Source organism: Capricornis sumatraensis, chromosome 14 (genome assembly GCF_032405125.1).
Source record: "Capricornis sumatraensis isolate serow.1 chromosome 14, serow.2, whole genome shotgun sequence".
Taxonomy (NCBI): domain Eukaryota; kingdom Metazoa; phylum Chordata; class Mammalia; order Artiodactyla; family Bovidae; genus Capricornis; species Capricornis sumatraensis.
The window spans coordinates 33530524-33546758 of NC_091082.1; the positions used below are offsets into that span (position 1 = coordinate 33530524).

The window sequence follows — 16235 nt, forward strand, 5'->3', positions numbered from 1 at the left end:
CTGAGGAGAAAATAAAGAAAAAGAATATCACACAGATAAGATATTTAATATTTACTGATCACAAAAAAATCACAAAATATATAAAACAAAAAAGCAAAGCTAGTTATTTTGGAAGATTGTGTAAGGAACACACTACAGAGTATTCAAAAGTCAAGCAGCTTCCCTGGTGATCCAGCGGTTAAGAAATCTGCCAATGCCAGGAACACAGGTTCAATCCCTGGTCTGGGAAGATTTCACATGCTGTGGAGCAGCTAAGCCCATGCACCGTAACTACTGAGCCTGCACTCAAAGAGTCCAGGCGCCAACACTACTGAAGCCAATGTCCCTAGACCCCACACTCCACAAGAGAGCAGCCCCTACTCGCTGCAGCTAGATAAAGCCCACACACAGCAACAAAGACCCAGCACAGCCAAAAAATAAATAAATTAATTTTTTAAAAAAAGCAATACAGAACTTTCCAACCAGGGTGACAGAGGGTTTCTGTAATACTGATCCTCTCCCCTCAGTCTCACTTGGGCAGAGGATGGGGGAACAGTAGTTGATGAGAGGAGGATCTGCCTGAAGCCCACAGCCTCCTGTCTTTATCTCAGTGTATCATCCATACACTGTCATTTTCTCTGGATGCTAAAACATGAAAATTGGAAAGTGGTGACCTAAGAAATGTCTTAAAAGTATTTAATTCCCAACCCTGTTCAAACACTGACCTAAGAATACCCTACCTTAAGCACACTTATCAGTTTCTCTCTTGGTGCCTTCTCTCTCTTTAGAAAGTTGTATAAGTAGACATGAGCATTTGGATTTGATGGGAATTTTTCATCATAGGCATAATTGTTAAGCACCTCTCGGGCGCCATCTTGATCCCCATAGAATTCCAGCATCTATATAAAAAAAGTGATGATATCTTAGGTAAATTCTGTAAGATACCTTTATGAAACATCATGTACAACTTTACTGATGAGCACAAAATATCATACAACAGAAAAATAGCATTCATTGTATAGGGAACAATAGTGATGCTAGTTTTTGCTTCCATCAGTGTATGTTACAACCTCCGTGGAATAGAGAAGATCACATCAAAAGCCTACACAGTTTCCCAATTTTCCTTGTCATACTTTGTTACTGAAAAATATAGCAACTTCAACATAAGAACTGTTCCTGTGAGAAATAATGGCTTCAAAGTAGGGCAAACTAAGGACCTAAAAAAGACCACATGATGCCACTAACCTCAGTGCCCTACATACTCCAGCCACAAAAGGAGAGCATAGGAATTATAACTCCTCTCCTTTCATTCTTTCCCATCCTGACACAGGAGTTTCCAGATTCACAGTTTCAGAGATTATCTTCTGACAATGTAATTCTCACTTTAGCACTAATGAAACTTTCAAAAAGCAAAGTATTTTGATGATGTATTCCCAGTCCTCTGTCCTTTCGCAATAACTCTGAGATAACAGGATGTCCTTAAGAACTCCTAAGAGCCATTCTTCATGTCACATATTGTGACCTAGTTTCAGATTTTTGTCCCCTTCCCTTCTTGATCCCACCATATCATAAAAAGATCTTTCTGCTTTTCTTTTAAGCTCAATCAGAACAATACAGAATTGACATTTACATCTACTGTCCTATTTATTTATAAATAAATAAACCATCACCCTCGCACCATCCATGAGTCCTACATCCTTGGGTTTTGCATCTTAGGGTTCAACCAACCACAGACTGAAAATATTTGGAAAAAGAAAATTTCCAGAAAGTTCCAGAGTGCAAAACTTGAATGTGCTGCACAGAGGCAACTACTTACACAGCATTCACACTGTGTTAAGTATTAAGAGTAACCTAGAGATGATTTAAAGTATACAAGAGGATGTGTATAGGTTACATACAAATACTACACCATTTTATATAAGGGATTTCAGTGTCCATGGATACTAAGGGGTGACTGCATTTGGCCATGACAGGTTATCCAGTGGTGAAAATAAACACCGTAACAGTTACTGTATAGTAGGAAAATAGGAAAAATTATTCAGACCGAAAAAGGGCATCCTACTGTTTAAAAAATAATTTTCTCCATTATTTGTCTTCTGATGGATAAAGATTAAGCTTAAAATGAAACTAATAAAAACTTATGAAAAGTCTACTTACCTCTATATAACTCTTCACAAAAGGGTCCCAAACTCCAGGAATTTGAATCAATGTGCAAAGGTTTATAGATGTCTTCCAGCTGTGGTTAAGCATATTCTGGGATGCTGTGTTGTAAGCATAATCATCTTTATCTGCCCAAAGACAAAAGATTTTTTAAAGTAGTCAGTACTGGAGACTCATGCAGAATCAGTAATTGATAAACTACACATAAGAAAAGCTCAGACTGTAATGGCTTCATTGGTGAATTCTAACAAAGAAGAGTACTAATTCAAAGAAGAGTAGTAATTCTTTACAAACTATCCCCCCAAAAATGACAGAGAGAACACTTCCCAACTTACCTATGAGATCAGTATTACTCTAAGACCAAAATCAAACAATAACAACACAAGAAAATTACAGACCAACATCTCTTATATAGATGCACAAATTCTTAACAAAATATTAGCAAACTGAACCTAGCAACATATAAAGTGGGATTTATTCCAGGAATGTAAGGTTGTTTAGCATTTGAAATAAATTAATACAATATTCCAAATCAACAGAATAATGACAAAAACCTCATAATCATCCCTACTGTTGTGAAAAAAGCATTTGATAAAATTCAATAACTTTTCATGATATCAATATCTAGGAATAGAAGGAATTTCTTCAATCTGATAAACAGCATCTTGTGAAAAACTCACAAGTAATATCAGAATTCATGGTGAAAGGCTGCATGCAAGGAAGAATTCCTCTCCTGCCACTTCTGTTCAACACTCTCATGGAGGTTCTGGCCAGGCAATTGAGCAAGAAAATGATATAAGCAATGTTCAGATTAGAAAGGAAGAATTAAAACTATCTCTACTTGAAGATGACACAATCTTCTACATAGAAAATCCTAAGAATCCACTGAAAATTTATTAGAATTAATGAGTTCATAGTTGTATAATATAAAATCAACATACAAAAATCAACAAATCATCCAAAAATGAAATCAGGAAAAGAACGCCATTTACAATAGCACAATAGCATCAAAAACAAGAAACAACTTAGCTATAAGTTTTACAAAAGAGATACAAAATCACATCTGAAAAGTATTGTTCAAGGAAATTAAAAATGACTTAAGTAAATGGAAACACATCCCATGTTCAAAGGTTAGAAGACTTATTAAATTAACTTATAGTTTTAATGTAAGTTCTATCAAGATCCCAGCTCATTTTTTTTTTTTTGCTTAAATTGGCATGCTATTCCTATAACTCATATGGAAATGCAAAAGACCAAGAAAAGCCAAAATAATATTTTTTTAAAATTTGGAGGATTCACAGTGTGGCCTCAAAAGTCACTACAAAACTCCAGTAACTAAAACTGTGTGCTATAGGCATTTGTATATATATATATGAACTTCCAGGGTAGCTCAGCAGTAAAGAATCCATCTGCTAGTGCAAGAGACATGGATTTGATTTTGCTAGGAAGACTGCCCTAGAGAAGGAAATGGCAACCCATTCCGGTACTCTGGCCTGGGAAATACCATGGACAGAGAAGCCTGGTGGGCTATAGACCATGGGGTCGCAAAGAGTTGGCTATGACTTAGCAACTAAATGACAACAATGGACATATACAGATCAATGGAAGAGAATTTACAGTCATAAATAAAACTTCATATATGAGTAAGTGATTTTTGATACAAGTACCAAGACAATTCAGTGGGAAAATAATAGTCTTTTTAATAAATGTGCTGGAACAACTGAATATCCACATGTATAATGACAAAGTTGAACCTCTATCTACCTCACACGACATACAAAAATCAACTCAAAATGAATCAAAAAACCAAAATGCAGGAGTAAAACTACACACCTCTTAGAAGAAAACATTAGTCTAAATCTTTGTGACCCAGGAGTAGGCAATGGTTTCTTGGATGTGATACCAAAAGCATAAGCAACAAAAGAAAAAGCAGATAAACTAAACTTCATCAAAATTATAACATTTCGTGACTCAAAAACACCATTAAGAAAGTGAAAAAGGTAACCCACAGAATAAAACATTTCCAAATCCTGCAGCCATCTGATAAAGGACTTGGACCTAGAATATATAAAGATTTAAAACTCAGTAATTTTTAAAAAGTACTTCAATTAAAAACCTCCCAGGAGAAAAGAATCTGAATGCAAATTTCTCCAAACAAGACACATGAACGGCCCAAAAGCACATGAAAAGATGCTCAACATTATTAGCCTCTAAGGAAACGCAAACCAAAACCACAATACACTACCTCACATCCACTGGGACAGTCTTATCAAAGACAGATAATGGCAAGTGTTGGGAAGGACTCGAAGAAATCAGTATCCTTCACATACACCGCTGGTGAGAATGGAAAATGGCACAGCTACTTTGGAAAACAGTATGGAGGTCCCTCAAAAGTTCACAGCAATATTATTCAAAATTGCCAAAAAGTGGAAACAACCCAAGTGTGGTATATCCATACAATGGAATATAAATAAATAAAAAGGAATTAAGTGCCATTACATGCTACAACATGGGTGAACCTTTAAAAACATTAGGCTAAGTGAAAGAAGTCAGTAACAAAAGACCACATATTTCAGGACTACATTTGTATGAACTATGCAGAATAGATCTCCAGAAACAGAAAGTAGATTGCTAGGTTGCCTAGCAATGCAGGAACTGGGGAAGAGTCAAGAGGGACTGCTAATAGGTACAGGCTTTCTTTTTGGGCTGACAAAACTGTTCTAAAATTGATGATGGTAATGGATGAACAGCTGTGAATACATTACAAAACACTGAATTTATTATACTCTAAGTGAGATCAAATTGCCAAAGTATGCTGGAACATAGAAAAAGCAAGGGAATTCCATAAAACATCTACTTCTGCTTCATTGACTATGCTAAAGCCTTTGACTGTGTGGATCACAACGAACTGTGGAATATTCTTAATGAGATGGGAATACCAGACTACCTGACCTGCCCCCTGAGAAATCTGTATGCAGGACAAGAAGCAACAGTTAGAACTGCAAGGAACAATGAAAGTGAAAAGTGAAAGTGAAGTTGCTCAGTCGTGTCCAACTCTTTGCGACCCCGTGGACTGTAGCCTACCAGGCTCCTCCATCCATGGGATTCTCCAGGCAAGAATACTGGAGTGGATTGCCATTTCCTTCTCCAGGGGATCTTCCCGATCCAGGGATCGAACCCGGGTCTACCGCATTGCAGGCAGACACTTTAACCTCTCAGCCTGGTTCAAAACTGGGAAAGGAGTGTATCCAGGCTGTATATTGTCACCCTGCTTATTTAACTTATAAACAGAGCACATCATGCAAAATGCTGGGTTGACTTAATCACAAGCTGGAATCAAGATTGTCGGGAGAAATATCAACAACCTCAGATATGCAGATGACACCACTGTAATGGCAGAAAGTGAAGGAACTAAAGAGCCTCTTGATGAAGGTGTAAGAGGAGAATGAAAAAGCTGGCTTAAAACTCAACATTCAAAACACAAAGATTATGGCATCCAGCCCCATCACTTCATGGCAAAAAGATGGAGAAATTGTAGAAACAGTGTCAAATTTCATTTTCTTGGGCTCCAAAACCAATGTGGATGGTGACTGCATGCCATGACATTAGAAGACACTTGCTCCTTTAAAGAATAGCTATGACAAACCTAGACAGTGTATTAAAAAGCAGAGACATCACTTTGCCAACAAAGGCCCATATGGTCATGGTCAAAGCCATAGTTTTTCCAGAAGTCATGTATGGATGCGAGAGTTGCACCATAAAGAAGGCTGAGTGCCAAAGAACTGATGCTTTCGAACCGTGGAGCTGGAGAAGACTCTTGAGAGTCCCTTGGACAGCAAGGAGATCAAACCAGGCAGTCCTAAAGGAAATTAACCTTGAATGTTCATTGGAAGGACTGAAGTGCTTTAGCTGAAGTTCCAATCCTTTGGCCATCTGATGTAAAGAGCTGACTCACTGGAAAAGACCCTGATGCTGGAAAAAACCGAGGGCAAGAGGAGAAGGGGATGACAGAGGATGAGATGACTGTATGGCATCAATGACTCAATGGACATGAGTTTGAGCAAACTCAAGGAGATAGCGAAGGACAGGGAAGTCTAGCTTTCTGTAGTCCATGGGGTTGCAAAGAGTTGGATAGGACTTAGTGACTGAACAACAATGACAACAAGTGGGTGAACCATATCAAGAATCATAGCTCAATTCTCAATAAAGCTGTTATTTAAAAAAAAGAGAGACTACCATACCACACAATAAATTGGGTGACATGAAAACTCCTGATAATAATAAATGATGAGGAGACAACAGACAAAAGAAAACTCAAAACAGACTACTAATGGGATATGAATTAGTAACCACTTTGGAAAGACTTTAGCCTGTTATATAGCGCCGTGGAAGATACACATGCTTAGCGACAATTCTACTCGGAGAAACACATGCATATGTGTGCCACTATCCGTGCCCCAGAATTTCAAAGCAGCGTTAATTATAATATCTCCAAACTATTAACATCCTAAATAGCAATCAATATAGAGAAGGAATAAATTGCAAGAATATCATTCAATATATTGTTTCACAACAAAAATGAACAAACTAGAGCTAATTCAACCATACAATCACATGTTAAATGCTGAACAAAATATGCAAGGTCCCCCAAAATATGTACAGTGTGGATCCAAAGAGGACACTGAAATTAAGGCAAAACTAAACTACATCGTTAAAGAAAGGCAGATCCCTGAGTAAATATAAGTTGGGTGTGAATTTACCATGGAAGGGGGTTCCCAGCTACCAAGTGCATCAAAGCCAACCAGCACAGGCCATGGCAGAAAGGAAAAATCCCAAGGCAACTCTGAGCACACGTTCATGTGTTACATTTCATAAGTCTGGTTATATAAAACCAGTCCTAGTTTTTTTTTTCCCCATTAAATAGCCATGTGAGGTTAAAGACCATCTAAAGAGCTCCACATTTTATCCCATCTTTATCTCTTGTTGCTCCAGAAGAGTGTCAGCTGCAGAAGGTACTGAATTATCTAACCATGAAAGTGATGGTATAAATCCATGTTCCAACTGATCTAATCATCACGTGTATGCTTGAGTTCTACCTAAGTGTGTGAGAAGAAAAGGAAATAATGATTTTAAAACTTACCTAAATCAGTATCAGCGAGCCTTCTTAAAAAGAACATTACAGTGGGCATTTCAGCAAGGTTTGTTGTTGTGCTGTGTTACTCGCTCAGTACTGCCCAACTCTTTGTGACCCAATGGACTGTAGCCCGCCAGGCTTCTCTGTCCATGGGAGTCTCCGGGCAAGAATACTGGAGAGGGTTGCCATTTACTTCTCCAGGTGATCTTACCAACCCAGGGACTGAATCCAGGTCTCCCGCATTGCAGGCAGATTCTTTACTGTCTGAGCCACCAGGGAAGTCCTTCAGCAAGGTTAACGAAAGAAATACAGATATGTGACCTCAAAAGATTGATGAGTCTAGACAAGGAGACACAACACAAAACACACATGAAAAACACTTAGAATGATTAAAAAAGCAAAAGGTGGAGAGTCGATTGATACAGGCTGAACATGCAGCTGGTATGTTGGGTTTAAAGTAAAAGGAGGAGAGGTCTAACGAGTCCTGAAGACAGATGGCATACTGGAGCAGGAGGATGCACAAGAGGCCTCGCAAGGTTATCATGATGAAGACAGTATTTCAGAAGTGTCTTGGGGGTGGTTAAAGACAGGAAACAGGAAGGGAATTTGCGATTGGTAAACCCACCCACCCACCCAGAGACCAGGGAAATACTACTATCAATTAAGGATATTGAAATATAGCTTAACATAAATGAAGTGATAAATGTCAGAATTGGGATTTGGATGAAGGAGGTGAAAACAGAAAAAGGTTAATCCTAGAGAAGTTATGAAGAAAAACTATATGAGGGTAAAAAGGTGCAGAGAATCATACAGCTTTGAAAAACACAAATTTAGGGACAGGAGAGGACAACATCACCACTGCAAGTAAGAGAAAGAGAAGGCAGTGGGAGGAGGACACATAGTTTTGGGGGTGATCAGTGAGTCAGGGAAATTGCCTGTGATGACTTTTGTACAGAAATGAAACAACTTTATCTTGCCCTATTCTTTGAACATATTTTCCTAAGAAACAACATTACAAAACAAACTAAACTCCACTGTAAACACACAGGAAGAAATGCTTCTTCTATGCGATAATGCCCATGGATGAAAATTTGTAACCTTTCTTGGAAATCACATTTCTAAGAAATGAATGAATCTAGGACCATTCCTGGTGGCACAGTGGATAAGAATTCACCTTCCAATGAAGGGGACATGGGTTCTTAGTCCCCTCGGACCCTGGTCCAAGAAGATTCCACATGCTGTAGTGCTTAGCCCGTGTGCCACGACTACTGAGCCCGTGCTCTAGAGTCCACGAGCCACAACTACCAACTAGAGCACCACAAGTACTGAAGCCCACAAACCCTAGATTCCGGGCTCTGCAATGAGAAGCCACTGCAATGAGAAGCCCATGCACCGCAATGAAGAGTAGCCCCCGCTTGCTAAACTACAGAAAGCCTGCTCACAGCAATGAAGACCCAGTGCAACCATAAATAAAAATAAATCTTAAAAAAGCAACAAATCTAAAATGGTCATGAACTTAACCTATGAATTACCTAATTTATGTCTGAAAAGTCTTTTGTTTAAATATCAGAAATTTTATAAAGGATGAAGCAGAATTTTACAAACATAACAACCTCTGTTTTCTGTACTATCTGGATAAAGCCAGGCTTGGAAGAAGGGGAATTAGATTACTCCTCAAGATTCCTTCTGTCCCTCTGACAGTCTTACCACTCATCACGCATATTTACTCACCGAGTTGAGACAATTCCATCTTCTTTTTATACCAAGAATAATACTGCAAAAGCCCTTTATAGGCCTGAATAAGGTTGACTAACACTTCCTGGGAAGAAGACTTTTCACCATATCGCCATGTCTCTGCCTGGGTGAGAATTCTGTTCGCATCTTCAAGCAATCCATGATGCAGAAGGTATAATGCATGTTGTAAGGAAATCTGCAACATTAAGAAAAGCCCACTGTTATGCAGGTCATTAGATAACCATTAGTTTAAAAACTCAGTAAATATATAATACATGCTGGGCTAAGACCTTGGGAGAACACAAACAATGGAACACTGTCCCTGTGATCAAAAATTTCAATCTAGCAGAAAGATGCATGAAAAAATTGTTGTTGTTTAGTCACTAAGTCGTGTCCAACTCTTTGCGACCCAATGGACTGTGGCCTGCCAATCTCCTCTGCCCATGGGATTCTCCAGGCAAGAATACTGGAGTGCATTGCCATTTTCTTCTCCAGGGGATCTTCCCAACCCAGGGATCAAACCTGGGTCTCCTGCTTGGCAGGATTCTTTACCACTGAGCCATCAGAGAAGCCCATACATCAACTATACGTCAACTTTTCAATTAAAAATTTAAAAAAGAATAATTACATAAAGAAAGAGCAATACAAATAGGGAGAGCATTAAGGAGGAGAATAATGGGAAATACACTTAATTATATGAACAGTGTCAGAGTTCAAACCTTCCTCTTCAATATTGTAATAATTTCTCAACTCGTGTCTCCTGTCTTGTCCCCCTACAATCCATCTTCCATGTGACCACCAAAGAAATCTCATTGGTCATTTGTGTAAAATTCTTCAGCAGTTCCCACTGCCTACAGAATAAAAATCTCAGCTCTACAGAGACGGCATTCAGAACTCAGCTTACTTCCCCTGCTTTCTACCTATGTGATTTTTAGAATAACTAAAGACACATTAGACACAGAGGTATCAGACTCTTTATTATCCCCTACCATGCTAGACTACAATTTCCTCCAGTATGCACAGTGAATACTCTTCAGACTCATCTCCAGCATCACATCCCTCTTTGCCCAACTCCCCTAACTCATTCAGTCCTAGCCCTTTCCAATTCCAGAGAGCCAACCGTTTTCGACTTTGTCTTCTCACTGTAACTGCATCTCTACCATGGCAGCCATAACCATTTATTTTATTTACAGACCTGTCTCCCTTTGCTGCAAGAACCATGTCCAGCAGACTGTCTGGGAAACAGCAGCAGGTGCTTTTTTTAAAAGTGTTACTAAAAAATGTGTTTTGTCTATCCTAATTACCACCCTCAGACTCTGGAGTATGAAATAAAGTTCCTCCCAGATTTCTTTACTTCACTTGAGTAGATTCTCTGAGTTTAGAAGGAGCTAACCAATAATTTAGTTAAAACTCTACCTTCGCTCCCTAAACAGCTATCTAGTTTCTCCCTGAGAGAAGAGAAGCATACACCACCAGGGCAGGCTATCCCCTTTCTCCAACTGTTCACTGAGAAAGTTCTTCCTGAAGTGGAACCATACGCTGCCTCTGTTTAGTGTCTACTTATAATGTACATGGTCTACCAGAAAATAAGATCCTAAGGGAGAACCTGGCACATAAGAGAAACAAAAATTTTTTCCTAAATTAATAAAACCTGTAAAGAACCCTAAACTAGGGGAAATCTTTTTCCAAAATTAGAAAGCAGTGGGAATATAAAATGCTACAGCCACTACAGAAAACAGTTTAGTGATTCCTAAAAGGGTTAAACATAGAATTATATGTCTATACATACATGTTTTTATAATACACATATATAAGCGCCAACTCATTGAAAAGACCTTGATGCTGGGAATGATGGAAGGCAAAAGGAGAAGGGGACAACAGAGGATGAGATGGTTAGATGGCATCACTGATTCAATAATGGACGTGAATTTGAGCAAACTCCAGGAGATAGTGCAGGACAGAGGAGCCTGGCGTGCTACAATCTACAGGGTCACAGAGTTGGACAGAACTTAGTGTCTGAACAACAACAACAAATATGTGTATATGTGTGTACATGACATAAAACATCACCTAGCAATTCTACTCAAAGGTATACATCCAAAGAAACTGAAAGCAGAGACTCAAACAGATATCTGTATGACAGCATTCACTGAAGTGTTATTCACAATAGCCAAAAGATGGAAACAACCAAACAAGAGATGACAGGATAAAAAAATGTGATAGATACATACAACAGAATACTGTAGTTATACTGAGCCGTAACAAGGGATGAGGTCTGATACACGCCACAACACAAATCTTGAAAACATGATGCTAGGTGAAATGACCAATACATAAAAGGACACATATTATATGCTTCCACTTATACGAAATACCTAGAATAGCCAAATTTATACAGACAGAAAGTAGATTAGAGGTTATGAGGGGATGGGAGGAGGAGGGGATGAGGCGTTACTGCTTAATGGGTACAGAGTTTCTGTTTGGGGTGATAGAAATTTTGGCAATACTGGTGATGGCTGCACAACAATGGAAACGTAATTAATGCCACTGAATTATACACTTAAAGATGGTTAGAATATCGCACTTTACATTACATACATTTTGCAACAATTTAAAAATATCTGAAAACTAGGGCAAGTAGAAACAAAACAAGAATAAGAGGGTAAATATTTTACGCCTCACAGGCCGACTGTTCTCAGTCACAATTGCTCGACTCTGCCATTGTCTGGCTAAAAGTAGCTACTAGCAATATGGAAATGGATAGGTGTGGCAATGTTCCAACAAAACTTTATTTAGAGGTACTGGAAAAAATTAAAAAGCAAAGCGTGTAAAAACTTGATTGAGAAAGTGCTTTTACTCAAATATATATCACAGAGAGGGAGATTATCATAACATTTTGGAGGATGTCAATTCTTTTGGATAAAACTTTTATTAAAGGACACTTTAATTTGGATAAAACTCCGCCTAAACATGAGAAACAATGAAACATTTTCACACATAGATCAGAAGAGTTAATACTGTGAAAATGTCTGTACTACTGTGAAAATGTCCACACTACCCATACTACCCAAAGCCATCTTTGGATTCAATGCAATACCTATCAAAATACCAGTGCTATTTTTCACATAAATAGAAAACACAATCTTCAAATCTGGATGCAAAATTTTTATTATTCACATAAAAACCGTGAATAGCCAAAACAATCTTGAGAAAGAACAATGCTGCAGGCATCACACTTTCTTATTTCAATCTATATTACCAAACTATAGCATTCAAAACAGACACATCAGACAAGTGGAACAGAATTGGGAGTCCAGAAATAAGCCCATCCATATGTTGTCAACTAATATTTGACAAAGGAGCCAAGAATACTCAAAGGGCAAAGGTTAAACTCTTTAATGAATGATGTTGGGGAAACTATAGATGTTTATTGCAGAAGAATGAAATTGGACCCTTAATTTAGACCACTCACGAAAATTAACTCAAAATGGATTAAGGACTTAAAGGTAAGATCTGAAACTAAAGCTCTCAGAAGAAAACAGAGGGAAAAAAACCCCTTGATATTGGTCTTGGTAATGAATTCTTGGGGTATGACACCAAAAGCACAGGCAATGAAAGTGAAAATAAACAAGTGGGACTGCATCAAACTAAAACACTTCTGCACAACAAAGGAACCATCAACAAAATGAAAAGGCAGTCTACTGAATCGGAGAAAATATTCTCAAATCATGTATCTGATAAGAAACACCTAAAATCTATAAAGAACTCATACAGCTCAATAGCAAGAACAACAAAAAACATATTACAATTAAAAATGGGCAGGAGAGGGACTTCTCTGGTGGTCCAGTAGCTAAGACTCCATGCTCCCAATGCAGAGAGTTGGGGCTTGATTCCCAATGTGAGGGTCAGGGAACTAGACCTCGCATGTTGCAACTAAGACCCGGTGCAGCCAAATAAATAAATATTTAAAAAAAAAAAAAAAAGGTTGGGGAAGGAGGTTCAAGAAAAAGGGGACATATGTATACCTATGGCTGATTCATGTTGATGTATGGCAGAAACCAACATGATATTGCAAAGCAATTATCCTCCAATTGAAAATAAATAAATAACTTAAATCTGGGCCACAACAGTGAAAGTTCTGCACCCTAACCACTGGATAGCCAAGGAATTCCCTCACTTCAAACGAGCTAGAATGGGTAGCATCAAAAAGACAAGAGAGGACTTCCCTGGTGGTACAGTGGATGGGAATCCGCCTACCAATGCAGGGAACACAGGTTTGATTCCTGTGTGGAATCCCATGTTTCACACGTGGAATCCCAGAAAGATTCCACATGCCACGGAGCAACTCAAGACTGCGTGCTGCAACTACTGACGCCCATGCACCTAGAGCGGGTGCTCCGCAACAAGAGAAGCCACTGCAATGAGCAGCCCGTACCCTGCAAGGAGGAACAGCTGCCGTCCACAGCAACGAGAAAGGGCCCCCATAGCAACAAAGACCCAGCACAACCAAAAGGAAAACAAAACAAAAGACGAGGAATAACAAGGGCTGGTAAGGATGTGGAGAAAAGGGAACTGCTGTATACTGCTGGTATACATTCCCTTTGGAATGTAAAGTGGCCTAGCCACTATGGAGAATGGTGGTATGGTGGTTCCTCTAATAAATTAAAAGCAGACCTAATATACGATCCAGCAGTCCACATTGGCATATATATCCAAAGTTGAAATCACTATCTGGACGAGATGTCTGCACTTCCATGTTCACTGAGACACTATTCACAAGAGCCAAGACATGGAAGCAATCTAAGTGAGCAATGATGGATGAATGGACAAGGAAAATATTGTATACAGACATATATACAATGGTGGATTATTCAGTCACGCAAAAGAATGAGATCTTGCGTGTGTGGCAACATGGATGAGCTTTGAGGGCATTACACTTAGGGAAATAAGTCATACAAAAAAAGTAATATTCTCTCACCTCACTTTCAGGTGGAATCTAAAAACATCCAACCCATAGAAACAGAGTAAAATGCTGGTTGCCATAGGCTGAGGGCTGGAGTAGTCAAGGGACACAAACTTTCAATTATAAGATGAGTAAGTTTGAGGGTCTAATGTACAGCATGGTAACTATGGCATTGTTAACTTGAAAGCTGCCACAAAGGTAGAATTTCAACAATCTCAACATAGCAACAACAAAACGATATTACGTGAGGGGATGGCGATGCTAACTAACCACACTGGGGTAAACATCTGGCAATATATACATGCTATCAAATTATCACACTGTATATCCTAAACGAAATTAAATCATATGTCGATTATATCGCAACAAAGCTGGAAAACTTTTCTCAAGTATTCAAATTCCCAATTTGTTTAGCTCTTTCCCTTTTCCAAAAGCACCAATCCTTAGAGAGCTCAACTGACTTAGGCAAACATATCAGAATTTGGTCCATCATCATAGTGAAGCACACAAGCCATTCTGGAGGACTGGTTCTGGCAGCCAGAGATACACAGAGAGAAGATATTTGTGCTCCCACAACGTGGTAGGCGACAGGAAACGGGGAAGTAAGTGGCTCCATAATGCAATCTTCCTTTCAGCTTCTCTTATTGACCCAGGTGTGTTACTCCCTTCCCATCTTTTTTACACTCTTACCTGCCTTATCACTGAGACGAGCAATTTTAAAAAACAAACGCTGCAGATGTAAATGCATGAAGCCTACATTCTCACCTTCAAGTAATTCGTGACGCCAATATTTTTCATCCGGTCGGCAAAGGTATTGAAAGTCTCCAGGTTGCTTTTGGGATGATAATAAAGAATTTCACTTCCAAGCCTCCAAATCATCTGTCAAAACAGAAGTTACTAACAAAACTGTAAAACCCCTGCCTTAACCAATGTCTCAGAAAGCTATTTTCTTCTGATTACAACATTAAAAACAACCTATAATTCCTTTTCCTAGATACCACTACTGTCAACATTTTACTGTACTTCACCCAATGAAACTATTATTACATTTTATGTGATTAAAAGCTTTTCCTGCTGATTAAAATACCAGGTGTCATTAAAAATGTCATTTTGAGCCAGAAGTCTAAAGAAGGTGAGCAGTTAAGATACATATTGAAGATAACATTTTTATTTATTTTTACCTTTTTTTGTCCTCTGAGGCATTTTATTTGTATGTATTACAACCCTAGAAAAAGAATCCAAGGATTTTCCCTCCTGTATGTTTTCGTCTTGCTTCTTCATGGTCCATGATGCCAGCTGAGGTTGTCAGTACAATGAAACCAAACTGACGGGATGGGAGCAGGTCATTCTGCCATTTTTCTAGATCTTTGAGTTGTACATCAAATCTGGGGCTGATCACTCCACACTTATTTAGCCTGCCTGTGAGGTTCACAACAATTTTCCCAGCCCTGTGACCATCAGTGATTTCAAATTCGCCAATGTAACCATGCTTCATCATCACTGTTAGAAACCTGACGATGACTTTGGAGCACGGCCTAATAAGGACCTGGCATTTGCCTCTCTTCTCGGCATTGTTGATACTCTTGAGAGCATCAGCCAGGACATTCATGCGCACCATTATGGCGGCATGGAAAGATGGCAGAAAGAGCTGAAGATAACATTTTTAATTAGGAGAAAAACATTAAAGCTAGAAAACTCGGGTTCCATTAACACTGGCTTCTTCACTGCTCTCATTATATACCAAGTGAGAGCTATGGACTCAATGTTTCCTCACATTTCATCAGGTCCTACAACTATTGACTATGGTTAGTCTATCTTTAGAGCTTCAACTTAAGAACCTGCATCAGCTTTATTTATTATAAATTTTAATAAAAATATTTTTTCCCCAGAGCACCAAAACTTTGATGATAGTACTTGCAGCTCTTCTTTTGCATGAGGGGAAATCTCTACTTTTCTTATTCCATTTAAAGTACTTCAATGATACTGATCTTCAAAGTAAACTGGTTGTTTGGTATAATATTGGTTTAGTATAATCATAATACTCAGAAAGAGATAGAGTTCTTTTATAATCAAATTGCAGTATTTTGAAGCTTAAAGAAAATGTGGAGATTATCCTACCACAGTTCTTAAATACACATGTATGTAAGAATTACCTGGGATACCAGTTAAAAATAAATATTCCAGGGATTCAGACTTGGACTCAGTAAAACTGGGGTGGAGGGCAGGAATCTATACTTTCAACAAAGGCTCTATGGGACTCAAACA

At 38.6% G+C, this 16235-nt stretch overlaps 2 protein-coding genes across 2 annotated transcripts in view; both read right to left on the bottom strand.

The window, feature by feature from the left end:
• TAF1A (TATA-box binding protein associated factor, RNA polymerase I subunit A) overlaps window positions 1-16235 on the bottom strand; it is a 29629-nt gene that overhangs the window by 5967 nt on the left and 7427 nt on the right. Inside the window, exons 3-6 of the mRNA XM_068986282.1 lie at window positions 14736-14849; window positions 9005-9203; window positions 2137-2267; window positions 720-878 (exon numbers count right to left, since the gene is read on the bottom strand). Of these exons, the coding sequence (XP_068842383.1) occupies window positions 720-878; window positions 2137-2267; window positions 9005-9203; window positions 14736-14849 (603 nt within the window). The remainder of the gene's footprint in view (window positions 1-719; window positions 879-2136; window positions 2268-9004; window positions 9204-14735; window positions 14850-16235) is intronic.
• On the bottom strand, window positions 15196-15588 carry LOC138090199 (small ribosomal subunit protein uS8-like). The gene has a single exon (XM_068985699.1). The coding sequence runs from the start codon at window positions 15586-15588 to the stop codon at window positions 15196-15198; it is 393 nt and encodes a 130-aa protein (XP_068841800.1).

Excerpts from the sequence above, each read along its gene's own strand:
- LOC138090199 (XM_068985699.1), bottom strand. The coding sequence starts at position 15,588 with ATGGTGCGCATGAATGTCCTGGCTGATGCTCTCAAGAGTATCAACAAT.